This window comes from Scyliorhinus torazame, chromosome 16 (assembly GCF_047496885.1).
Source record: "Scyliorhinus torazame isolate Kashiwa2021f chromosome 16, sScyTor2.1, whole genome shotgun sequence".
Classification (NCBI taxonomy): domain Eukaryota; kingdom Metazoa; phylum Chordata; class Chondrichthyes; order Carcharhiniformes; family Scyliorhinidae; genus Scyliorhinus; species Scyliorhinus torazame.
In genome coordinates this window covers 172,042,116-172,067,638 of record NC_092722.1, presented here as the reverse complement: position 1 = coordinate 172,067,638, position 25,523 = coordinate 172,042,116, and the positions used below count along the sequence as shown (strand labels likewise).

Sequence of the window (25,523 nt, the reverse complement as noted above, 5' to 3'; positions counted from 1 at the left end):
TTTTGAACCTGAGTTTATGGGGAAATTTAAAACGAGCTTCAGCTCGCTGGGCGGTGAAAAGTGAATTGCTTTTATAGAATTCACAATTATAAAATACTGGAGCTAGGACTGACATGCCCGACAACGTAGTGGTCACACTCGGTTCTACTTCCTTGACTAACGAAGGGCTTTTGAAGGGGAACGGTTAGGTTAGGCTTCATCGGGACTTCAATCAGAAAATGTTGGAAACGTTTAGCAGCCTCTGTGGAGACAGAAGCCTTTGCTTTCGAAGTAGAAGCACAACCCACATGCACTGAACATAACACTTACATTTAATTATTAATCATCCTGAACTTCCGAGTTCCTTTCGATGAAGCAAGGCTCGTTCCTCACTCCTTTGCGGTTTTATTTGCAGGGTGTGTTCGAATGTTACCCAACTGCAGGTGTACCTGGAAGGGGGCCACAGTGTGAGAGCCAGTTGGTAACCTTTCGACTTCCTCTTAAGCAGTTGCTTTTATCCAGTTGAAATTCGGGTCCGAGCAGAAATGGCCACCCCGGAGGAAGAAAAGCACATCAAAAATCTGAACGACTTGTCCAAACAAGGTAAGTGCCCAAGTTGGAAGATTGTTCGACCCACGTCAGTAATCGCTGTAAAATTGATGCAAAATGTTTGGCAGCTGCGTGAAAAAGTGGAGTCCCCTCACTTGCTTTCAAACAAGGCAGCTTGCAGAGGGATATCTTTTAAAAGCTGATCTGATGCAGTGTATTTTCAAACGATTGATTCGTGACTTAAGTCAAACTAAAGATAGCCTTTGGCTCCTGGCTGCACTTTTCAGAAATGCGGCCAGTTGACTTGCCTATGTGAAATAATTTCATCTCCATTCAGGCATTTTCATACAAATTTATGAACGGTACGTTTGGGCACAGTGGTTATTTCAATCGTTTTTGAGTAAATCACATTCGAGATCTCAGCCTCATTGTTGAGTGAGTTGCAACTTATCAATTATATTTACAATGGAGATGGATCTTGCATACTTCTGTTCATCTTAGTGATAATTACTCATGGACAGTGTCAAGATCTCACCCCGGGTCGGTGCACTTGTTTTAGTTGTACTTATTAGCAGAAATGTTATTCACAGTGATGAATGATGCCTTTAGTTTGCCGGTGATGCAATCACTACTTAGAACTTTAGTATCATAGAATCATAGAATTTACAGTGCAGAAGGAGGCCATTCGGCCCATCGAGTCTACACCGGCTCTTGGAAAGAGCACCCTACCCAAGGTCCACACCTCCACCCTATCCCCATAACCCAGTAACCCTACCCAACACGAAGGGCAATTTTGAACACTAAGGGCAATTTACCATGGCCAATCCACCTAACCTGCACATCTTTGGACTGTGGGAGGAAACCGGAGCACCCGGAAGAAACCCACGCACACACGGGGAGGATGTGCAGACTCCGCACAGACAGTGACCCAAGCCGGAATCGAACCTGGGACCCTGGAGCTGTGAAGCAATTGTGCTATCCACAATGCTACCGTGCTGCCCCGTATCAGCAGTTTGTTAAAACTAATTTTAAATATATATAAATTGAGCAGCATTCCTGCTTTGTAGTGAGACCGTCACTTTAAATAAATGACAGGATTAACAAATTATAGCTGCCCTAATACCAAATGCAGACGCTGTGCTGTATTTCTATGTTGTAAAGTGGCCGATGCAACAGGCCTATTACTGTTTTTTAAAAATTCACTCCGGGGTTGTGGGCATCTCTAGCTGGGCCGACATTTGTTGCCCAGACCTGATTATCCTTGAACTGACTGGCTGGTTAGGCCAGATCAGAGGGCAGTTAATAATCAACCACATTGTGTGCACCACTCACTAGCAAATGAGGGGTGATCAGACAAAATTAGAGGGTCGATTTCTTTTTCTTCTCTATTGTGGATGGCATGGTGGCACATTGGCTAGCACTGTCGCCTAACAGCCAGGGACCCGGGTTCAATTCCAGCCTCTGGTGATGGTGTGGAGTTTGTATGTTCTCCCCGTGTCTGCGTGGGCTTCCCCCCCACAGTCTAAAGATGTGCAGGTTAGGTGGATTGGCCTTGTGGGCGGCATGGTAGCACAGTGGTTGCTTCACAGGTCTAGGGTCCCAGCTTCCATTCCCGGCTTGGGCCACTGTCTGTGTTGAGTCTGCACGTTCTCTCCATGTCTGTGTGGGTTTCCCCGGGTGCTCCGGTTTCCTCCCACAAGTCCCGAAAGATGTGCTGTTGGGTAATTTGGACATTCTGAATTCTCCCTCAGTGTACCCGCATAGGCGCCAGAATGTGGCGACTAGGGGCTTTTCACAGTAACTTCATTGCAGTGTTAATTGCAGGGGCTGGTTTAGCACAGGGCTAAATCGCTGGCTTTGAAAGCAGATCAAGGCAGGCCAGCAGCACGGTTCAATTCCCGTACCAGCCTCACCGAACAGGCGCTGGAATGTGGCGACTAGGGGCTTTTCACAGTAACTTCATTTGAAGCCTACTTGTGACAATAAGCGATTTTCATTTCATTTCATTCATTTTCATTTCATTAAATTTAAGCCTACTTGTGACAATAAAGATTTTTTTTTTTTTAATTAAATTGTCCGTAGTATCCAAAAGGTTAGGTGGGGGAGTGGGCCTTGGTAGGGTGCTCATTCAGAGGGTTGGTGTAGACTCGATGGGCCGAATGGCCTCCTTCTGCACTGTAGAGATTCTATGATTCTACAAAATTTGGATGATGGAGAGCAGGTTAAATTTCAGCACTGTGACTTGGGTGGGAAACCAGCTCCAGCTGATAGTATGAGGGTCACTAGTTCATCTGTAAGAATCTTAACTGGGCAGCACGGCAGCACAGTGGTTAGCACAGTTGCTTCACAACTCCATGGTCCCAGGTTCGATTCCCGGCTTGGGTCACTGTCTGTGCGGAGTCTGCACGTTCTCCCCGTGTCTGCGTAAGTTTCCTCCGGGTGCTCCGGTTTCCTCCCACAGTCCAAAGATGTGCAGATTAGGTGGATTGGCCATGCTAAATTGCCCTTAGTGTCCAAAATTTCCCTTAGTGTAGGGTGGGGTTACTGGGTTATGGGGATAGGGTGGAGGTGTGGGCTTAGGTGGGGTGCTCTTTCCAAGATCAGTGCAGACTCGATGGACCGATTGGCCTCCTTCTGCACTGTAAATTCTATGATTCTATGAAACGACTTTTAGTCGCTCCAACCCCATTCTTCACAGGCATGTGATTGAGCACTATCATAATTTATGGAATTAAGTTCCCTTGATTTTGGGTTACTGTTTTCTGCCTGGGTGCAATTTTTAGGCCTAGTTATCAACAGCCAGGATATCAATCAGTTAGAGGAAGAGGTGATCACACTAGAACAAAAAGATCAATAGAGCCAACAATGGGGATTTCAGGATTGTTCATAAGCTTGTGGGTAGCAGGGTAGGCTGAGAAATATAAAAATAAAGTTTTTTAAAAATTGAGAAACTGGGCATGAGATTTTAAAATGTAGCACCAAAAGAAATACAAATTTTTGAGAGACCTTGTTTAATGCTGAAAAAAATGAAGGGAAGACTCATGACCTGGATGGTCATGGTCAAGGCAGCACAGTAGCATTGTGGATAGCACAATTGCTTCACAGCTCCAAGGTCCCAGGTTCGACTCTGGCTTGGGTCACTGTCTGTGCGGAGTCTGCACATCCTCTCCGTGTGTGCGTGGGTTTCCTCTGGGTGCTCCGGTTTCCTCCCACAGTCCAAAGATGTGCAGGGTAGGTGGATTGGCCATGATAAATTGCCCTTAGTGTCCAAAATTGCCCTTAGTGTTGGGTAGGGTTACTGGGTTATGGGGATAGGGTGGAGGTGTGGACCTTGGGTAGGGTGCTCTTTCCAAGAGCTGGTGCAGAAGACTCGATGGGCCGAATGGCCTCCTTCTGCACTGTAAATTCTATGAAATCTATGACTGGGCCGTTAATTAGCGAGTGGAATTGGTCAGATTCTTGTCAGTCTCATTGGAGAATCTTCAGAAACAGAAGAAATGAAGGAAGATTGGAAAGCAGCTAACGTAACGCCTACCTTTGAAAAAGGGACATAAGATCAATGCAGTGAACTCTAAGCCAGTGAGCCCAGTCTCTGATGCGACTGAAGCACTGGAGGGATTGGTGAGGGAGGACATCATAAAACAGCTCGGTCTGATTAGTGCGGATAATTATGGATTTATGAGGGAGGAAGTGACATCTCATTAACAACATAAATTCCATGGATGTGACGTTGATTTTAGCAAGCATTTCAATACTGTACTGCGCAGGCAATTGGTTTATATGATGGGATGGCAGGGAAATTAGAGCTGAGAGTCTGAAAAGGATTCAATGTTGCTTAGGCCAGAATAAAGCAAAGGATGGTTGTGAATAGATCTGTATTAACATGGCAGAGGCTGATTAGTAGGGGTGCTACAGTAATCAACACTTAGCCATTGCTATTTGCACTGGCTATAAAAGATTTGTTGCTGGGGACAGAAACAAAGCTAAATTTGCAAATTATAAGTAATTTGTGGTGGGGGTGTCAAACAATGGGAAACAGGCAAATTAAATGAGAAAGTCCATTTTTAGAAATGTTGGGACGATGGACTCCTGTATGTGTCCACATTAAATGCCATTTGTCTAGCAGGTGGATAAGACTGCAGAAAAGAAATGTCTCCTATTGGCTAGGGACAATTGGTTACCTCATGAACTATTTGGGGGAATATGAGCTCTCCCGATGAGGGGCGGGGGGTACGGCAGTGGGGCAATCGTCAACCTATCAGTTGTATAAAGCTGCATGGTAGCGATAGTGGATTAGGGCAGCACAGTAGTGCAAGTGGATAGCACTGTGGCTTCACAGCGTCGGGGTCCCAGGTTCAATTCCTCGCTGGGTCACTGTCTGTGCGGAGTCTGCACGTTCTCCCCATGTCTGCATGGGTTTCCTCCGGGTGCTCCGATTTCTTCCCACAGTCCAAAGACGTGCAGGTTAGGTGGATTGGCCATGATAAATTGCCCGTAGTGACCAAAAGGGTTAGGAGGGGTTATTGGGTAACAGGGATAGGGTGGAAGTGAGGGCTTAAGTGGGTCAGTGCAGACTCGATGGGCCAAATGGCTTCCTGCTGCACTGTATGTTCTATAAATAGAGCTGGACAGTGTGGTACCGGCTAGAGAGAGAACCATGCTTAAACTGCTGTTGCTGTATAAATATTGTTGTAAATAAAAGTTACTTTCTGTTTGACTCTACAAAACTCGTGCTGGACACTTCGTGGCCCTCACAAAAAAATAAAAATAAACAAAATGACTCTCGACTGTCGGACAAAAACACTGGAGATGGATGTAGGAGTGTTGGTCTACAGTCTATTAAAAGCAAAATCTGGTAGCAGCAAGGAAAGCCAACTGGACCCTGTGATGTAAAAGCACAGGGAAAGAACTCAAACTCCAGGATGATGTTGAGCATGTACATGCCACAAGGCCCCCTCTGGTGTACTATGTACAATTCTGGTCAGGACTACGGCAAGAATATTCAGGCATTGCAGATGGTGGAGTAAAGAGTAACCAAATTGATATTGAGCTTCAAATTGGTATTGAGTTTATGACACCTGAGCCATGAACTGAGATTTAAGAGGGGCTGTTTAGCACAGGGCTAAATTGCTGGCTTTGAAAGCAGACCAAGGCAGGCCAGCAGCATGGTTCAATGCCCGTACCAGCCTCCCCGAACAGGCGCCGGAATGTGGCGACTAGGGGCTTTTCACAGTAACTTCATAGAAGCCTACTTGTGACAATAAGCGATTTTCATTTCATTTCATTAGGAGACTGGCTTATTTCTTCTGGGACCTATTGATAATTCATGTATTATTAATTCTAGTCTAGAATCATAAGGTATAGTTCATAAGAGGGATGATGCACTGACAGTTTATAGAATTGTACAATGCTACAATATTAGGTATTTCTTCCACCAAAGCTGCACAGTGATTTTCTATAAACCTACTCATCTAATCCCACAGAGCTATTCACTACTCCATCAAAATATAAGATGTATCCTCGAGAGGTAAAGGATGCGAGTAAATCCAATTACTGAAAAGTTAACTTGACTAAGAACCACATGTGAACTATATTCTTCAGCAGTATCCTGACGCCAGTAGATAATAATTGGTCTGAAAGGAAAATCAATCCACATCTTCGAAGTGGAAGAAGAGCTGACCTAGCTTCAGTGAACAGACAAACATGAGTAATTTTACACTGTCATTATTCTGCCTGACCAGCAACCAGCCCGCCAGTTGCCTGATCACACCAAAGTTTCACACAAGTACATTTTCACAAGACATTTTCAAGGGGCAGCTTCAGGAGAATATCCAAGTTACACAGGAAATTCAAATCCTATTCTGTTTTTCTACAACAAACAGTGGCTAATGGACATAGGCCAAGTGCCGGGAAGCTCGCGGCTGTTCCCATTCGCTATCACACTTCAAAATCTTTCCGGAGAATTGCACACAGTCTTTAAAAAAGGAATTATATAATTTCTTGAAAGATCTTCAGCATTTTTATTCCTATGTCCATTTGTCTACATTTGTTGTAATAAATGCACTTTTTAAAAATAAAGTTAGTACCCAATTCTGTTTTTTCCAATTAAGTGGCAATTTGGCGTGACCAATTCACCTACCAGGCACATCTTTTGGGTTGTGGGGGTAAGACCCACGCAGACACGAGGAGAATGTGCAAACTCCACACGGACAGTGACCCAGGGCCGGGTCAAACCCGGGCCCTCAGCGCCGTGAGGCAGCTGTGCTAACCACTCCGCCACCGCACCTTCCCTTTGTAATAAATACACTTAAATAAATGTTTTTTTAATTTTTATTTTCTTGCAGTGGTGTACACTTGTACAAGAAACATTAAAATACCCCCACCACAACCAGTATGACGCCTCTGACTCTTTGTTCAGTGATGAGGGCCGACCACCAATCCCATGTCCCATACCCCCAGACATGGGGTCCTGCCCCCCCTCCCCCACCCAACAGGCCCTACCCATGCACACTTGTCCGCGGGGGCGGGGAGGTGGCCTTCTCACCAGACCGCACACCCTGCACCCCATACATCCAAACTGAACATCGCCAAACCCTGGCCATGGACATGTGCCCGGGGATGGGGTCCATCTTCTAGGTGTTTAGCTGTTGGCTGCTCCCTCTGTGGTGCTGCCTCCTGCAGTGTTCAAGCACAGTCCATGCATCAAAGTATGATCGGGATGCTAGGCAATGAGCCCCACCTGCTACATGGCCTGCCCACACACGGGGATCCACTTGGATGTGTGAAGTGCTCACTTAACCATGACTGCCAATTCCCTATTAGCAATAGCATTCAGCCACATCGCCTGAGGTCTCTGTGGTCAGTGGGAGTTATTGGTGGTTGGTGGGGCAGACAGGCAGGGACTAAGGTTGCCCCCCGTATAGGAACACACGATCCAGGATTTGCATGTAGGACCCGAGCATCTTTGCACCCCCCCCAGCAGAGCTTTCTCCACCCCCCCGCCGGCCAAAATTGGTATCTCAAACGGTTTGGCGCCCAACGCGTTTCTCGTTTTGGTCTCTCCCACTATTCACCGGCCGCATCGCGCTCTCGCTCGAGTGCAACGAGACCACTGAATCATACCCTATGGCTTGTGAGAGGATTCCAGATTCCACTCACCCTATTTATATTTTTTCTACCCTGTCCTTAATTATTTGTATAAATGAATTGGCCAAGTATTTATCCTTTATTGGATATAGCTTTCATACAGAGTTTGAATAGTGTGTAAATACCTTTTCCCAGAATTTTAAGGTCTATGAATAGCATCTGCAATCTGTGATGCTGGGGTAATAATTGAAAATTGTATCGACATAATTCTCACATGAAAATTAATTTTTTCTCTACTGTAGCAAGTGATGAATATGAAGAACTGATAAAAGAAAATGAGAAAATAAGAGAGGAGGTTAGTATTTTTCCAACAGATCAAAACTAAATGACAATCCGATATAGGATAGAATTGCTTTGTGGATCCTAGAAATTGCTCACCTGCTAGCATCTCATTTATACACCCTTTGATTGGATATGATGGATCCATTGTCATTTTTTAAAAGTAAGACCCAATATAGATGCACATATAATTAGTGTATTTACAGCTCATTCACAATGACGTTCGTTATCCCTGTTATTTACCCTGCCCTGCTAAATCACTTTGGCCACCTTCCTAGAGACATCTTGCTTCCCCACTCCTTGCATTGACCAGCCAATTGTTCCTGCTACCTCAATATTGACAAGTCTTTATGCTGCTTCCGTTCCCCTCCGCCTCTCACTGAGGGACATTTCAGCCCCTGCATCCCAGACATCCAAACAGAATATCGCCAAACCCCGGTCAGACATCCGAGCAGACCTTCACCGAACCCCGGCCATGGACATGTGGCCAGGGCTTGGGCTCACCCCACTCTCCCGATGGTGCCTCCCCACCCCACAATGCCCAGGCCTATAAGCCTTTGCAACTTTCTGTCTCTACTAATCAAGTACATGTTTGTTGGCCAATAGTTCAATCCTCCTCCACAGGGCCCTCAAAATGGACCCACAAAATCTGTTCTATGCCCTCCCTGCTAATTGTTTAAACATCTTCCGCCCCCTTTCCTTCCCCAGCTGTCACCTTCCTCATTGTTTTCCTTCCCTTATTCTACCTCTTCCAGCAATCCTCAATGTTTCCCTCTTCCACCTCTTCTCCCCCACCACCCCTCTTCCTGTTTCCCTATATGTGCCTCCCTCCACCGTCATCAATTTCCTCTTTTTCACTTCTTGCACAGTCCTGTCTCCTCCTCCTAATGCATCTTGCTTCCTCTCCTGCTCCATTTCTATCTAGTTCCCCCTCTTCCCACTCATGCTTGTCTCCCCTTCTTACCATCTCCCTCACCCTTTTCTCACATTATCCTCCTCTTTTTCCTCCTTTCACTCTTTTTTCTCTTCTCCACTTCCCTCTTCCTTGTATTCTCCTCCCTTCCCCCTCTTATTCTTCCTTCCCATCTGCACCCAGTTAGCTTTCTTGTAATGCTGCTGCACCAGAATACTTCACTTACTCTCAATTCTCGTGTAAAACCCGACAAAGATTGACTAGTTAATTACTAATTATAACTGGCCTATTCAGTTCCATCTTAATTATAAATTTCAATGGCATTTATAGAAATGCTGTGACTCAAAATGTTAACTGTAAAATTAGGTATTGTATCTTAATTGCATTTTGTTCTAATAACGTGTAGAATTTTGCTACAAAAAACAAACATGAAATTTCCCCTGTGGGATGTTACAGCAGTACAAATTTTGATGGTTTGTTTTTACAATAAATATCAAATTATTTACGATTGTTAAGATTGATGATAAGGTTGAGGAAAGGAGCTGTCTTTGGTTGGTCAGACCTTATGCTTCAGACCATTGGTCACATTGCAGAAATACAATCTTTTCATTAACTTCTGTTAATTCTGTGAATCATTGTTCATTTATTGTCATATTAATACATTAATGTGTTGAATGTGTTCCACAGTTTAATTATTTAATTGAAAATAATTGACTATTTAGTGGATTCTAGGTCAATGGAATAGCTGCTCCAACAGTCTGTGTGAATAGGTTGTGATTTTGATGGGGCTCTATTGTAATTGTGTTAAGATATAATTAACAATTGTGATCATGCATCATAGTGTTATGCATCTTGGAGAGGGATCGAGTTGATAATTGCAATGAGCTTTTCTGATGCGCTGCATATATCTTCCTGAACTGTTTACTATAAATATGTTAAATTGTGGTAATATATGCCCCCTTTGGTTAAAGAATACTGAAAATAACCATTAACTGAAAATCTGGGCCGGGATTCTCCGATCCCACGGCCAAGTTCTGACGCCGGCGTCAAAAGCGGCACGAGCCACTCCGCCATCAATGGGCCTCCAGACCCAGGTATTCACCCCTTCCTAGGGGGCTAGTCCGGCGCCGGAGTGGTGTCCGCTGCTCGAAAGCCGGCGCGTCACGGTCGGCGCAGGTCCGTGTATCCGCGCCACAGCCGGCTCGACTCCTCACATGCCCGTGGGTTCTTGTCTCCGCGCTGGCCCCCGGGCAATACGGCGGAGCGCTATAGGGGCCCGGCGGGGAGGAACATAGGCCCCCCCCGGAATTTGCCCGCCCGCCGATCGCGGGCCAGGCCACCGTCGGATCCCCCTCTCCCCCACCAGGATGGCCCCCGCAGCCAGAGCTCCGAGGTCCCGCCAGATAGGACCATACATAACATACACCGGTGGGACTCGGCTGAACTCGGCGGGCACTCAGCCCGATCGGCGTTCCCGATTTCGGCATTGGGCAACGGAGAATCCCGCCCATGGTTCCTTGAAGATAAATGTTCATTAAGTTTAGAAGTTTTCCAGCTTAAACGTTGATTGAGACAAGTATTGAAGTTTCACATTTTGTTACTGTTGCTCAAGAGTATGGTTTCTCAACATTTGGTAAATTATTGCTCCATTTTTTCCAAAATGTATTCTCATGAGCACCATATGTTAATATGGTTTCCCTCGCTATTAATGTATCTCCCCCAGCACCATCATTTCTAAGGAGCATGGATGGGGTCCTCCAACCTGCCGCACCTGTTTTTGGTGCAGCGCGCCTCCACCGGCAGCGGGATTCTCTGTCCCGTCAGCCAGCCACTGGGATTCCCATTGTGGGCATCCCCACGCTGTGGGAAATCCGCTGGCATGAGTGCACTGCCGGGGAAACGGAGGATCCCGCCAACGGAGAATCCAGCATCCGTTATAAAATAGTGTTGTCATTCTCCAGTAACACATACAGATAGGGACATTGTTAGGACCATGCAACCTGCACAGGGATCTGAGCCAGTAAGGGATCCCGCCCCAGTGGTTCCACTGAAAGGACAGTGATAATTGCAGAGTTCTGATCACTCTGTCAACTACTTTCAATATTGCAATCATGACCAATCATATCCTTGGGTTTGTGAATTTGATAATAATTTGTTTGTAATATTATTGAATAACATTAAAGGGCTCCAACTCAAAACCTAGCGTGGGGGCCCCTGCAAGGCAAACACAGCTCCTGCTTACAGAAGATTATGGTCAATTCAAAGGTCCTTCTGAAAAAACGGTGATTTAAGCATTCCAATATAACATTTTACAACGGGCAGAATTTTATGCTCCCCTCCCCTGCAGGCGGATTCTGAGCGGGGGGGCGCCTCTTCCCCATCTCGGGTGGGAAGGTCCCCTCAGTGTTGGGGAATCCTCCCCCTAACCATGAGACGTTGGGGAGCTGTGATCCATTTCTCTGAATAAAATTAGCAAATTTGTTGTACCTGTATGCTCAGAGTCCAATGGGAGTTGGAAAGAGGAACGAAACCACCCACAATATCAACTTACATTTATATAATTCCTCTAATGTAGTAAAACACCCGAGGAGTGTCACAGAAGCAACTATCACCCAAAATGTGACACTGAGGCACATTAAGGGAGGGATTCTACGGTCGACGGAGAATCTCGCCCAAGGTCAATGGATTCTTCTACTCTACTCGGCTCGCTTATGGCGTTCTTGCAGTGGCCGAGTTGAAAGAATCCAGCCTGAAATATTAAGGCAGGTTACCAAAAGCTTGGTTAAAGTGCTAAATGTCAAGAAGTATTTTAAAGGAGGAGAGAGAGGCAGAGAAGCACAGTGGGCGAAACAGCTGGCTTGTAAAGCAGAACAAGGCCAGCAGTGCGAGTTCAATTCCCGTACCGGCCTCCCCGGACAGGCGCCAGAATGTGGCGATTAGGGGCTTATCACAGTAACTTTATTGAAGCCTACTTGTGACAATAAGCGATTATATTATTATTATTAGATAGAGTAGATACTTCCAGAGCTAGGGCCTAGCTAAACTGGAGAAACGGCTACCATCAGTGGAGCAAAGAAAATCAGGGATGTGTAAGAGGCTCCACAGATTTTGGATAGTTGTTAGGCTAGAGAAGATAGTATGAGACATGGCTATGGAAGGATCTGAAAACCTGAATGAGAATTTTTAAATGTAATTGTTGCTGGGAGTTAATGTAATAATAATAACTGCAATGAGGTTACTGTGAAAAACCCTAGTTGCCACATTCCGACGCCTGTTCGTGTACACAGAGGGAGAATTCAGAATGTCCAATTCACCTAACAAGCACGTCTTTCTGGACTTGTGGGAGGAACTTGGAGTACTCGGAGTAAACCCACGCAGACACAGGGAGAACGTGCAGACTCCACACAGACAGTGACCCAAGCCGGGAATCGAACCTGGGACCCTGGCGATGTGAAGCAACATTGCTAACCACCGTGCCGCCAGTATATTACTGAATAGGACTTGGTGTGAGTTAGAATATGCGCACCAAGGATTTGGATGAGCACAAGTGTACGGAGGATGCAAGATTGGAGGTTGGTCAGGAGGGCATTAGAATATTCCAGTCTTGAGATAGCATTGGCATGGCTGAGGGTTTCTCATAGAAAATAGAAGCAGCAGGAGGCCATTCGGCCCTTTGAGTCTGCTCCGCGATTCTTTATGATCATGGCTGATCATCAAATTCAATACCATGATCCTGCCTTCCCCCCATATCCCTTGATCCCTTTAGCCCCAAAGCTATATCCAATTCCTTCTTGAAATTGCACAACATTTTGGCCTCAGCTACTTTCTGTGGTAGTGAATTCCACAGATTCATCACTGTGTGGGTGAAGAAATTTCTCCTCACCTCAGTTCAAAAAGGTTTAACCCTTATCCTCAAACTATGAGCCATGCTTCTGGACTCCCCCACCCTCGGGAACATTCTTTCTGAATCTACCCTCTCTATTCCTGTTGGAATTTTATAGGTTTTATGAGATCCCCTCTCACTCTGCTAAATTCCATTGAATATATATCTAATTGACTTAGTCTCTCCTCATTTGACAGTCCTGCCATCCCAGGAATCAGTCTGGCAAGTCTTTGCAGCACTCCCTCCATAGCAAGAACACCCTTCCTCAGATAAGGACATCAAGGGCGGGATTCTCTGATCCTGAGGCCAAGTGTTCACGCCGTCGTAAACGCCGTTGCGTTTTACGGTGGTGTCTACAGGACCACAGGAGCAGCAACCCTGCGCCCGACAGGGGGCCAGCACGGCACTGGAGAGCCCCAGGCTGCTCCAGCTGCCGATGGCGGCATCAAACGGGCCTGTCGATCGGTAGGCCCCGATCGTGGGCCAGGCCAGGTTGGAGGCCACCCCCCCCCCCCCCGGGTCAGAGAATTCCGCCCCAGATCTGTACAGTACTCCGTGTGGCCTCACCAATGCCCAATGCCCTATACAATTGTAGTAAAACATCCCGATTCTCGTACTCAAACCCTCTTGCAATAAAGGCCAACATACTATTTGCCTTCTTTACTGCCTGCTGCACTTGCACGCTTACCTTCAGTGACTGATGCAGGAGGATACCAAGTTCTCGCTGACGACCCACCTCTCTCAATTTACACTCATTCAAATATAATCTGCCTTCTTATTTCTGCTACCAAAGTAGATAACCTCACATTTATCCACATTATTGAGGAGGTGGTGGCATAGTGGTATTGTCACTGGGCTAGTAAACCAGAGACCCAGGGTAATGGTCTGTGGTCCCGGGTTTGAATCCCATCCTGGCAGACGGTGAAATTTGAATTCAGTAAAAAGCTGGAATTAGAAGGCTAATGATGACCATGAAACCATTGCCAATTGTTCACTAGTGTCCTATATGTAACTCCAGGCCCACACAGCGATGTGGTTGACTTTGAACTGCGTCCCGTCCCCCGTCCCCACTGAAATGGCCTAGCAAGCCATTCAGTTCAAGGGCAATTAGAGATGGGTAACAAATGCTGACCTTGCCAGTGACACACACATCCCAAGGACAAATCTTTTTTAAAACATGATACTGCATATTCCTTCTCACTTAGCCTGTCCAAATCATGTGGAAGCATCTCTGCATCCTCCTTGCAGCTCACCCTCCCACCCAACTTTGTATCACCTGCAAATTTGGAGATAACATATTTAGTTCCCTCGTTCAAATTATTAATATACAATGTGAACAGTTGGGGTCCCAGCACAAATCTCTGTGCTACCCCACTAGTCACTGCCTGCCAATCAAAAAAGATCCATTTATTCCAACTTTATGTTTCCTGTCTGTAACCAGCTTTCTATCCATCTCAAGACACTACCCGCAATCCCATGTACTTTAACTTTACATAGTAATCTACGATGTGAGACCTTGTCGAAAGCCTTCTGAAAGTCTAAATAAACCACATCCACTGGTTCTCCCTGGTCAGCTCTACTCGTTACATCTTCAAAGAATTCCAGTAGATTTGTCAAGCATGATTTCCCTTTTGTAAATTCATGCTGGCTTTGTCTGATTATACCTCTGTTTTCCAAATGCTGTGCTATGAAATCCTTGATTATGGACTCTAGCAGCTTCACTTCTACTGATGTTAGGCTCACCTATACGTCTATCATCCCCTGTTTTCTCTCTACCCCCTTTTTGAATAACAGGCTTACATGAACTACCCTCCAACCTGTTGGAACCATTCCAAAGTCCAAGGAATTTTGGAAAATGACTATCAATGGATCTACTATTTCTAGGGCTGCTTCTTTAAGTACTCTGGGATGAAGATTATCAGGCCCTGGAGATTTATCCACCTTCAATCCCATTAATTTCCACAAAACCATTTCTCCACTAATATTAATTTCCTTCAGTTCCTCACTAAAACTTGTGTTTCTCAGAAAGTTCGGCATACTATTCATGTCTTCCTTTGTGAAGACAGAAGCATATACAAATTTAGTTCCTCAGACATTTCTTTGTTCCCTGTTATGAATCCCCCCTTTTCTTACTGTAAGGATCCTACAGTCGTTGTCAATCTTTTGCTCTTCACATACCTGTAGAAAATTTAGTAAGCCGTTTTTATCTTCCCTGCTAGCTTACTTTCCTACTCTATTTTCCAGTTCCTAATCAATGCTTTGGTCTACCTTTGCTAAATTTTAAACTGTTCCCAATCCTCAGGTCTATTGCTTTGACAATTTGTATGCTTCTTCTTTGTAAGCCATGGTTTGGCCAAGTTCCCTTTCCACTGTTGTTAATAAACAACTTTAAGAGTTCACCTTTCGGGACGGCACAGTAGCACAGTGGTTAGCATTGTTGCTTCACAGCGACAGGGACCCGGGTTTGATTCCTGGCTTGGTTCACGGTCTGTGTGGAGCCTGCATGTTCTCCCCCATGTCTGCGTGGGTTTCCTCCGGGTGCTCCGGTTTCCTCCCACAAGACACGAAAGGCGTGCTGTGAGGTGAACTGGACATTCGGAATTCTCCCTTAGTGTACCTGAACAGGCGCCGAAGTGTGGCGACTAGGGGCTTTTCACAGTAACTTCATTGCAGTTTTAATATAAGCCCACTTGTGACACTAGTAAAGATTATTATTATTATTCATTCCTTGAATGCCTGCTATTGCCTGTTCACTGTTAATCCTTTCAGTAATGTTTCCCAGCCCATCAATTCATGCCTCATACCATTGTGGTTACCTTTATTGAGATTCATCACCCTGGTCGCAGAATCAACTACCTCACTATCCAACTTGATAAAGAATTCTATCATATTCTGGTCACTCATCCCCAAGGGATCTCCCACAACTGGATTACCAGCTAATCCTTTCTCATTGCACAACACCCAGTCCAAGATGGCCTTTCCCTTGTTGGTTCCTCAACATATCTGTCCAGAATCCATCCCATATACACTCCAGGAATCTCTCCTCTCCCTCTATGGTACTGTGACTAATTTGACTCACCCAATCTATATGCAGATTAAAGTTACCCATAATCACACATGTTCCTTTACCATATACATCGCTGATTTTCTGTTTAATGCTATTCCCAACATTACCACTACAGTTTGGTGGTCTGTATACCATCCCATGAATGTTTTTGCCCATTGGTGTTTCTGAACTCAACCCATACCGATTCTACATTGTCTGTGCTCTTATCTTTCCTCAATATTGTACCAATATCTTGTTTAGTCAACAATGCAACTCTACCACTTTATCCTTTCTGTCTGTCCTTCCTAAACACTTTGTCACCTTGGAGCCATGTCTCTGTAATCCCAACTATACCACACCCCTTTACATTTACCAGTGCAACTAATTCATCCATTTTATTTTGAATGCTCTGTGTGTCCAGGTACAAAACCTTAAGGCTGGTCCTTTAAATGTTCGTTGTCCCAATCCTATTATTTTTACTGTGTCTTTTTCTGATTCTGGCCCTTGATTCCTCTGCATTTCACTTTTTGTATTCTCCTTGCTGTCTTTTTCTCTTGTTCTTGATTTCCTATACTCTGAATCTTTGCATAGGTTCCCATCTTCACGGCAGTGTTAATGTAAGCCTACTTGCGACAATAAAGATTATCATTCCCCTGCCAGTTTAAAACCTCCCCAACTGCTCTCGCAAGTAACCCCCCCCTCCCCCAAGGACATCCGTCCCGGTCCTGCCCAAGTGTAAACCGTCCAGTTTGTACTGGTCCCACCTCCGCCAGAACCATTCCCAAAGCCCCACGAATCTGAAACCCTCCCCCCACACCATCTTTTCAGCCACATAGTCATCCTATAATCCTGCTGTTTCTACTCAGACTAGCATGTGGCACTGGCAGTAATCCTGAGATAACTACCTTTTGAGTGCCTACTTTTCAACTTGCTTCCTAGCTACCTATATTCTGCTTTTAGGAGAATATAGAAGGTGAGCTGAAGAAGGAACAGAGTCAGGTAATGGTACAGAGGTGGAAGTACATGGTCTCAATAAAGGAATGCATGTCTGGCCGGAATCCCAGCTCAGGGTCACACAGGACTGTCTAGTTCACCCACAGACACTTGCAAAAGAGAGAGAGAGGGACGGATGGAGTCGGTGTCCAGAGAACAAAGTTTGTGGTGAGGAGCAAAGAGAATTACTTTTGTCTTCCCAATATTTAATTAGAGTAAATTTCTGCTCATCAAGAACTGCATGTCAAACAAGCATTGTGACAAAACAGAGACAGAGAAAGGGCCACAAGGGATATTGGTGAGGTCAAGTTGGGTGAGATCAGCTTACGTAGGGACATAGGACTTAAGAGCAGGAGAAGGCCATTCAGTCCTTCTGAACCTGCTCCACCATTCAATAAGATCACGTCTGCCTCAACTTCACTTTCCCAAATGCCTACACCCCCCCCCCGCATCCTTCTCTTCCCCCCCCCCTCCCCCATCCTAAGCCACTCACCCCAATGCTGAATCGAGTAAGCCTTATCTGAACTGCTTATAACACAAATATATCTTTTCCAAATTACGAAAAAAATACTTTATGCAGTATTCCAAATGTGGTCTCACCAAGGCCCTGTACAGCTGCAGTAAAACGCCCTTACTTTTTTACTCCATTCCATTTACCTTCCTAATAACTTACTGTACCTAATGTTTTGTGATTTGTGCACTAGGAAACTCAGATCCCTCTGTACCACCGAGATTTGCAATCTCTCTCACATTTAAATAGTTATATTCTTCCTGTCAAAGTCGACAAGTTTACATTTTCCCACATTATATATGTGGAACGTAATACTGTGTCTTTGGAATGATGTCACTGAGGTGAAGTGTGTAGATTGGAAACAGGAGGGGATTAAGGACAGATTTTGTGCTGTGGGGGGGCGATGGGGGGAGGGGGAGGGGGAGTTCTCCTCCCACTTTAAGTGGTGGAGTAGAGAAGTCAGGGTTATCTTTGCATTTCAAAGTGTTCCTGGAATAGTGAGCAATTTTGGCAGAGAGCAGGAAGGCCCAATAATGCTTAGTGATCCAGCAATGTACCACGTCTGCATATCCTGGACCTGTATGGCAAGGATGATCATGGAAGATGACAAGGTCAAGCGGTGGCCATGACAATAAATAGGTGCTCTTCTCTCTACCCACCTCATCCCTCACCCCAACATTAATCGTCAGCAAAACCACCCGCCCCCTGCCTGACATTCATCGCCGGCATCCCCCACCCCCCATGTATGCTCTTCCACCCGCCCGCCACACATATACACATCCTGCCATCCCTGGCACTGTCAAACTGTTCCAGGCATGTTCTTCTACCGCCCCCCAACTTGGGTGCTGTACCTACCTCTGTGGCCTTGGAGAAATCCCCTCGACTTCTTCATGCCTGACCGTCCCTCCTGTTGAATATTCCTTGAGGATGGAACATCTGGAGAGAGTCCTTGCATGCTAATGTATTAAAATGAGGTTCCTGGGCCCCCAGAGTGAGATTCTGACAACTCCACCAGAGAGGGGGAATGAAAATTCCCAAACCCAATCATGCCGGACGGAGATAACTCGTTTATTGATTCTCTCCCGATTTTCACCCATACCGAGCTTCTCATGGGCGGAGAGTGCAGGTTGAAAATGGTCCCCGTTATGTATGTTACATTGCAGGATATCATCGTTGTATCCAATATAGTTCACAGAAACAAGAGGCAAATATTTGCTAACTTAGATTGGGTTCAGACTTTCCAAATTAAAACTGTTAAAATCTATACATCTCAATGGTAAATCAATAATCACAAACCTAAGCGCCATCTTGTGTTATGTTTGCCACAATTGAATTCATTTTCCTGTTTATGAACAGAACGCAAGATTGATTGAAGAAAAAAACAACGTTATTCAGCAAGTGAAGGGGTTTCATCGTGGTAAGTCAATATGTTTGATATGTTGATGCTAATACTAGAGTGTTACTATAGTTACAAAATGTGGGTCAACAGTCTAGAATGCACAACCTTATCAGATCTGATGTAGGAATGTGGCAGGATATCTGAAATTAGAAACAAATGGTACCGAAAATAAACATTTCTGTCAGTGACTGAGCATAATTGTAACTCAGTAACTGAGGATTATTTGAGGCCGCATTCTTCCGGTGCCCAGGTCACTGGCTGTACCAGCGAGGTTAAACTGGGCACCGATTAGTACTGGTTTCCACAATCAGGTGAGGTGTGATGGCTACTCCGAGGTACTCAGAGGCCATTGGTGCCCCCGGGTCGTCAGGCAGGGCAGGGCAGTACTCTGGCATCCAAGCACCATGGTAGTGCCAATCTGGCACACTGGCAATGCCAAGCTGACACTTCCAGGTGCCAGGGCGCCAGTCCATCTCCCAGGCTGGCAATGCCGGGATGCCTGGTTGGTACATCCAAGGGTCAGGGCCTGAGGGCCACGCCCATGAAATGGGATGAAGGGGGTGTATGAAGGGTGGGTGGGGTTGAAAGGGGGTATGAAGGGGCTTTATAACGGTTGGGGAGGTGAAGGGAGGCCTGAAAGGGAGGGGCCCTCAGTGACCCCATAGCGGGGTGTGCTTACCTGGGAGGAGTGGGTAATGCCCATGTCTGCGGGCAGAGGGGGGGGGGGGGTAGCATTGTCCATGGGCGGGGGATGTGAAGAACCCTCAAGCTCACAGAGATCGGGGCACCGTTGCAAATCTCTGAGGAACCAGTCTCGCTGGCGTGTTCAGCTCCCCACTGATGAAACAATTTCTAAGTGTGGGCTAGACTGAGGAGGAACTCCCCTAGGCCCCAAAAAATGACTTAAGTGTGAGTGAATCCAGGGGCGAAATTCTCCCCCAACGGCGGGATGCCCGCCGACTGGCGCCAAAGCCGGCGCCAATCAGACGGGCATCGCGCCGGCCCAAAGGTGCGGACGTCTCCGCATCTTTGGCGGCCTTGCCCCAACATTGAGGGGCTAGGCCGACGCCGGAGGGATTTCCGCCCCGCCAGCTGGCGGAAATGGCGTTTGTTGCCTCGCCAGCTGGCGCGGAAATGCGGCGCATGCGCGGGAGCGTCAGCGGCCGCTGTCAGTTTCCCAGCGCATGCGCGGGAGCGTCAGCGGCCGCTGTCAGTTTCCCGCGCATGTGCAGTGGGGAGAGTCTCTTCCGCCTCCGCCATGGTGGAGACCGTGGCGGAGGCTGAAGGGAAAGAGTGCCCCCACGGCACAGGCCCGCCCGCGAATCGGTGGGCCCCGATCGCGGGCCAGGCCACCGTGGGGGCACCCCCCAGGGTCAGATCGCCCCGCGCCCCCCCCAGGACCCCGGAGCCCGCCCACACCGCCTGGTCCCGCCGGTAAATACCAGGTTTAATTTACGCCGGCGGGACAGGCAATTCCTGGGCGGGACTTCGGCCCATCCGGGCCGGAGAATCCAGCGGGGGGTCCCGCCAACCGGCGCGGCCGGATTCCCGCCCCCGCCCAATCTCCGGGAGCGGAGACTTCGGTGGGGGCGGGGGCGGGATTCACGGCGGCCAACGGCCATTCTCCGACCCGGCGGGGGGTCGGAGAATGACGCCCCAGGTCTGGATCTCAAGAGTCGGCGGAAAACACCCCGCCAAACTCACCCAAAATGACACAGGGTGTGATTCTCTGGCCACGTTGCGCTCGAGCGAGAGCACAACACGGTCGGTGAATCCCGGGTGAAGCCTTCCCGGCAGCCTCCACGCCTGCCGGATATAACCAAGTCCCGCGAGGTGTCGGAATCGGAACTCCGTCCAAAAGGGCCATGACCAAACGGCACTCGCAAAGGTAGATCTTAAATCCACTTAAGGCCTACCTACCCGAGATACACCTGTCTCCCTCGATTCTCCGGCATCCCCAGCGAGGTTGCAGCTAGGTGCCTCTGTACTGGTCCACAAGAACGAGGACGAGGTGGAACAGCACCCGGGGAGGCTCCCGGGCTATCCGAGACCGCTAGGTGGCCAGGGATAGTGTATAGAATTGTCATAGAATTTACAGTGCAGAAGGAGGACATTCAGCCTATCGAGTCTACACTGACCCTTGAAAGAGCACCCTAACTAAGCCCACACCTTCACCGTATCCCTGTAACCCAGCAACCCCACCTAATCTTTGGACACTACAGGGCAATTGAGAGTGACCAATCCACCTAAACCTGCACACCTTTCGACTGTGGGAGAAAACCGGATCACCCGGAAGAAACCCACGCAGACACGGGGAGAACGTGCAGACTCCGCACAGACAGTGACCCAGCCGGGAATAGAACTGGGGTCCCTGATGCTGTGAAGTAACAGTGCGAACTGTGTTACCATGCCGCCCGTGCAGGGTGGTTCCCTGGCCCTCCCTATGGAATGTGGGCACCTTGGCACTGCCCAGGTGCCCGGGTGGCACTGCCAACCTGGCAGGAGCACTGCCCAGGTGCAAGGATGCCAGTGCAAGGGTACCCGGATGGCACTGCCAACGGTCAGGGCAATGGGGGGTCATGCCCATGAAAGGAGAGTGGAGGGGGGGCTTGAAGGGTGGGAGTGTGCGGCACTGGTAAGTAGTGGCATCTGGGAGGTAGGGGGCTGACAGGTGGGGGTCTTGGAAGGGAGAGTGCGTGGGGGAGGGTCCAAGCACCCCATAGCGGGGTGTCCTCACTTGGGGGTGTGGAGTAGTGCCCATGTTTGGGGGATGACATTGCCCATGTGTGGGGGTTGTGGGGGACAGCTCACCCTTTCAAAACAGGCCGATCTCTGAGTTCAGCTCCCCAGTGCTGGAAAAAATTCTAAGGGCGCAATCCAATGGCCACGCTGCATCAGAAAAGCAGCTTGCCACACCACAGCTTGGCCATTGAAAGCCGGGAGAACCCGCTCCTGGGATCTACCTGGCTTCAACGCGATCTCGCGAGACGCATATATATATATATTAGGCAGTAAGCCTGACTCTAATGTGCAGATTCCCGAGGTCTCTGAGGCTTTGGGGTTCAACCCCTTTGCCTCAGAGACCTCGGTCGAGCGCCGTTCAACAATGGTCCCCAGAAGTGGGGACCAGACGGAACGGCAGTCATGGACGTCTCCCAGGGGATCGGAGGCCCCCAGCTGCATGGCATTTGAGCAGGGTGATGACCTGGTATTACCTGGGTACCCCAGAGTGCCAGATTTGCATTGACATGGTGCTTAGATGGCACTGCCAGATGCCATGGGCACTGCCAAGGTGCCAAGCTGGCATTTTTTGCATGCAAGTGATTGGGCCAGGGTTGCTTGGCATGGGTGTTGGGAGGAAGTGGGGCGCGGGGTGGGGGGGGGGGGGGGGGGGGATACTGGAGATCCTCCCATACTGCATTTGGGCGAGGGGGAGGGGAGGTTGGGGATATTTCTGGGTTCCTCGGAGATCAGGACACCACCGATTTCTTGCTACAATGGGAGTTCCAGCGAGCGGATATCTCCACTGTGTAAAATGGGGTTGTGTGTGTTTTCGGCCACCTTCCCCGTTCAGGGCCCTTATTCAACGAGAGTCGTATTGAATAGCCATGTGTTTCTTGGCACTGCCCAGACCTTTCTTTCCATTTGAGAGAATCGCGTCCTAAGTGTGGGCTAAACCCAGCGAGAAACTCCCCAGGGCCCAAAAAAATGACTATAAGTATCATTGAATAGTGGCGGGGATCTTGCCGGCCGAGCCGGCGGGAAACTCCCTGAAAAACTCATCACAAATTAACTTTAATATTCCCGGCGAATTGCACCCAGACATTATTTTGGATCGGGCTTGTAGTGTTTACAATTAATTTAACGGATTATTTACATACTTCAATATCTCTTTCCCTACCACTATCCCTTTCCATAATAATCTATCATTCAAAGAAAGTTGACTCTACAAAACATGTCATAATTACAATATTTGATAGTCTGTTTTATACCTCTTGGAAGTTTTACAACAGTCCTGCCAACATTACTGATAATAGTAATTAATTTTCTTGTATATCACTTTGAAAGTAAGTAAGTACAGGCCTAATTTTAAATGACAAGTCTAATTTTAAATAAGATAATGAAAATGGGAAAGGAAATAGCGTTAAAATATGTGGAAGGAGGCTATTAAAAGTTTTAACCTAAAGCTTGAGTCAAAATGAGTGCAAAATGAAGATATACCCTTGGTGATCTGCACAAGGAGAATCTTCAGTTCCCATCGGAAAGCTGAGAGGCTGGAGCAGGAAGATTAATCTTGCACACCTTGTGGGTGTACCCTTATTCCTGTCCACTTGGCAAATGGTGCTACATAATATTACATGATCGAGTCACATAACATGTAAAATTATGCCTCTTGGGCTTTTTTATATTGGTGTCCTGGGCCTACACATGAGCAAGTTCCCATCTAACTGTTTAAATAGTGGCACAAATTGGTCATGTTTTGTTGAAATTGGAAGAGGAAATACAGATGCCACTCTAGTTGAATAAATTGTGATTGAAAGATGGGGGAAGGTGTAAAGCCATTTTGTTGTGACACTATAGAGAAGGTTAAACATAAAACGCAAGAGAAAATAGACCGTGTTATTCCTTGAGCCTGTTACACCATTGTGTTAGATCACAGCTAATCTTTCACCTCAACTCCACTTTTCCGCCCGATTCCCATATCACTTGATTTCCTTAAATTCCAAAAATTAATTTGTCTCAGCCTTGAATATATCCAATGTCAAAGAATCCACAGCTCATGGGGTGGAGAATGCCAAAGATCCACAACTCTGAGGAAAAGGATTTCTCCTCATTCCACTCCTAAATGATCAACCCCTTATCCTGAGGCTGTAATCCCAGGTTCTAGATTCCACAGCCAAGGGAAAGAAATTTCCTTGTCTCTCCTGTCAGCTCTCTCAGAATTTTATGTTTCAATGAGACCATCTCTCAATCTTCAAAACTCCAGAATGTATAGGCCCAAATCTACTCAACTTCTCCTCAAAGGACAATCGTCTCATCTCAGTAATCAATACAGTGAACCATTGCTGCATTGCCTCCAAGGTAAGTGTTGCAGCCTTTGATAAGGAACCCACATAGTACTCTAGTGGTAGTCTCATCAAAGACATGTATAATTGGAGTAAGAAATCTTTAATCTTGCACTTCAATCCCCTTGCAGTAAAGACCAACATTACATTTGCCTTCCTAATTGCTTGTTGTACCTGCATGTTAATTTACTTTATCATGTTAAATAAAAACAGAAAATTCTGGAAAAACTCAGTAGGTCTGGCAGCATCTGCAGAGGGAAAATTGGTTTTGATCAAAGTTTTGAGTCTAATGTGACTCTTCAGAACTGGAGAGAAGTAGAACTATGATGGGTTTTATGCTGTTAAAAAAAATGGAGAGGGGCAGGTACAGCAAAATAGAAAGTCATGGATAAGTTAGAGGGTAGGATAAATTAAATGACAAATTTGTCGTGGAACACTAGACAAATAGAGTGTTAATGGTAGTATTAAAGACTAAAGCTTTGGTCCAGAGTAGCTGTTAATAGCAGAATACTATCAGCACTATCTGAAAACAAAATAGCTGAAACATCAATAGCAGAAAATGGATCAGTTCTGTCTGAAGCAAAAACAGAAGAACACGTTACAGACAGGAGCAGGGTGTGGGGGAGGGAAGGGGGAAATCAAAATGGACGCAAGAGTTCATGATTCCCCCCCCCCAGTGCCAGTCTTTATTTTGTTCTCATATTTTTGCTTTCAGCCAGTGTTGGCCCTTTTTCTGCTATTAACACATTCTGCTATTTTGCTTTCAGACAATGCTAATAATTATTCTGCTACGGACATCTACTGTGAACATTTAATGATGAAGCTTCGGTCCAATCATTACCACTCCCTTTGCTTGTGTTCTATGACATTTTTGTCAATTAATCTCTCCTGCCCTCTCACCTATCCCTGACCTATTTTGCTCCACCTGTCCCTCCCCCTTTTCCAACAGCATAAACCCCATCACATTTCTGCTTCTCTTGAGTTCCAAAGATGAGCCACATTGGACTCAATATATTAACTCAGCTTCTCCCTCCACAGACATTGCCAGACCTGCTGAGTTTTTCCAGCATTTTCTGTTTTTAACTTCAGAGATCCAGCATGCTCTTTATTTTGTTTTAATGCTAATTCTCTACGTTTCTTGTACAGGGACATGTAAATCTCTCTGAACATCAACATTTAAAATTGTCTCCTCAGATTAGGTCCGTAACTTCCTGGCTCCCTAGCACCAGACTTGGGGGGTGGAGGGGCGGGGGGGGGGGGGGGGGGGCGGACCCCAAAGATGTGCTGGGGTTTCCCCCTCGGATGCTCCCAGTAAGGCTTTATGCAACCATTGTCCAGAAGGGCTAACTTCCTCCGGATAATGCGCTGTGCCGGGAACCATCTGACAAAGCAATTTAAATCACTAACTTCAGATGGTTCGTCTAATTTTATAGCAATAGTTACTCTGAAAGAGTTAGAAGAAATAAAACGACTTCTAACTTCCGCATAACTATTTCAAACAACCCCCCCCCACACACACACACACTCCAGACCCATCCTCCCTGACTAATCAACCCCCAGTGTATTCCCACCCCCCTGGGATTCCGCCCACTCCCTGACCCCCAGCCACATGGGACTTTCCCCCCCCCACTGAACTGCAGCCCCCCCCCCCCCCAAGTTATGGCACATTTATTTTTATTCTTCCTAGCAAATTGAATAACCTCAAAGTTTCGAACTCCATCTGCCACCTTGTTGCCCACTCACTTAACCTGTCTATATT

General features: G+C 46.8%; 1 protein-coding gene across 1 annotated transcript in view; it reads left to right on the top strand.

Moving 5' to 3' along the window:
- shtn1 (shootin 1) overlaps positions 1-25,523 on the top strand; it is a 139,658-nt gene that overhangs the window by 1,286 nt on the left and 112,849 nt on the right. The window contains 3 exon segments of the mRNA XM_072477633.1: positions 395-582; positions 7,917-7,969; positions 18,656-18,716. Of these exon segments, the coding sequence (XP_072333734.1) occupies positions 395-582; positions 7,917-7,969; positions 18,656-18,716 (302 nt within the window).